Consider the following 1,891-nt stretch of genomic DNA (forward strand, 5'->3'; position numbering starts at 1 on the left):
ACTGGAGTCAGTGAGACTTCAAGACAAAGGGAGGAGACTCCATCTGACTCCAGTGTGTGTGAGAGTGGTTTGGGTGGCGGGAAGCCTCTCTCTTCTCCTCACACTCTTCTCTATGCTGATGTTGGCTTGTACCAGCTCAAAATTCCTGATAAATTTTTGGAAATTTTTCCCATCTGTAAATCTAGATTCAGGGGTTGCAAAAGTCCTAAAGCGACATTAAGAATGTATGTGACCCCTCCAGTCCTTTGAGGATGGGGTACAGTACTGGAAATGTAGCCTTAGCCAGTGGTTATGAAAGGCAGTGATTTGACCACTAGTGATCCCACATGTGTCTCAGGTTGTCTGGGTAATGTGAAGTCGTTAGACATGGCCCCATCATTTAGAAAAGTTCCAACAGTTTCCCAAACCCACAGTCATCAGCCTTCAAGACTGGGTACAGTAACATGCTTCTCTACTCCTGCCTCACTGTGCAGACCCTGATAATGACTGGCTATAAGGGATGGTGATGGGTGGTCACATGACTTATTTATTTGTTCATTTATTTAAGATAGGGTCTCCCTTTGTAACCCTATCTGGCCTAGAACTCAACTTTTAGACTAGGCTGGCCTTGAACTCATAGAGATCTATTTGTCTAGGCCTCTTTGTCCCAGAGTGCTGGGATTAAAGGGCGTGTACCACCACCTCGAGGCTTCACTAACCTTTCTATAGCAACCTGTTAATACTATTATTACTATTATTGCCTAACTTGTTGATCTGTTTTGTTGGTTAGCAAGCAAAGAAGCTTCCTGTAAGCGACAAAGTAGAGAAGGGTCCTGGGACTCTTCACTAGTGATGAAGAAACCAAAGCAGAACCAACTTTCCACAGTAACCGACTCTGAGGTGGCTTTGGTCAGCGCCTACCTTGAACAAAGACGAGCCAGGCGCCATTCCCAGTTCCACCGGGTAAATCAGATCCAGCAAGACAGTGATACCACTGAATGTGACAGTGAGGGATCGAACTCTGGAGCATCCTCCTGGAAGGAGAGCGAAAGTGACCATCAGCCGGCACCTGCCAATATTAGGAGGAGGAAGTCAGTGTCAAGGCAAAGGGATATGGAAAACTATGAAGTCAGAGAAAGGCCCTGTCTCCACTGCAAAGCCATGAGAACCAGTGAGTGGCTGAGTCGCCACTTCCCACCAAGTGCTTCAGTAACTACCCCCATGAAGGGAGACATTCAAGAGGAGAATTTGACACCTGGTACCAACACAAAATTAAGCAAATTTTGAATTTGACATCCTTACCTTACTTGAAGTCAAAAAAGAGGAGATGAATAAAACATGGAAATCAGAGTTGTAGGTGAGGGAGACGTTCACAATAAAGCCTCTTTACTAACAACAAAAGTATAATTGGAACCCAAGACAAATTTCAAATTTCAGACAAATTCATTGTTTAAAACAAGGGCAGAGGATGTGTTCCTGCCGCCATGGGAATACAGAAGACCTGATCTTCTAGGATATTTTGTTTTTTTTTTTTTTTTAAATTCAAAAGAGCCCAGGGCAGATAGTCCATACCCCAAGTATATGTATTTTGTTTATGTCTATGATACAAATATGAAAGCTCTTTGAAAATATATTTATGTTGAGAAACCATTTAAATCTATTCATATGTTTTGATTATCTGACTGACTAAACAAATGAGGTGACTAAATGAACCAGGTGGTTGTTTTGTTTTTTGTTTTGTTTTGTTTTTATAGTTGAGGTGATTCTGCTAGAGCTGAGTCCACTAAGGGCTGCTGAGGAAAAGGAACGTAAGGATCTGGAATACGATCTTATTTCTAGAGTTCGTCGGGAAGCAGGGGAATGTGACTCAGAAGGCAGCTGGGCCATGGCTTGCCCTTGGTGGTTGTCCCAA

The 1,891-nt window shown here is 43.0% G+C and overlaps 1 protein-coding gene across 2 annotated transcripts in view; it reads left to right on the forward strand.

Moving 5' to 3' along the window:
* The window catches only part of Ssmem1 (serine rich single-pass membrane protein 1), an 8,795-nt gene extending 7,167 nt beyond the window's left edge, over positions 1-1,628 (forward strand). Inside the window, exon 3 of one of the 2 annotated variants that reach the window (XM_028762665.1) lies at positions 770-1,439. In XM_028762665.1, the coding sequence (XP_028618498.1) occupies positions 770-1,266 (497 nt within the window). In that variant the 3' untranslated portion in view covers positions 1,267-1,439. Of the gene's footprint in view, positions 1-769 lie in introns of both variants that reach the window. The other variant, XM_028762664.1, reaches the window with a different exon arrangement.
* Positions 1,629-1,891: the final 263 nt, after the last annotated feature.

Source organism: Grammomys surdaster, unplaced genomic scaffold (genome assembly GCF_004785775.1).
Source record: "Grammomys surdaster isolate TR1022 unplaced genomic scaffold, NIH_TR_1.0 134, whole genome shotgun sequence".
Taxonomy (NCBI): domain Eukaryota; kingdom Metazoa; phylum Chordata; class Mammalia; order Rodentia; family Muridae; genus Grammomys; species Grammomys surdaster.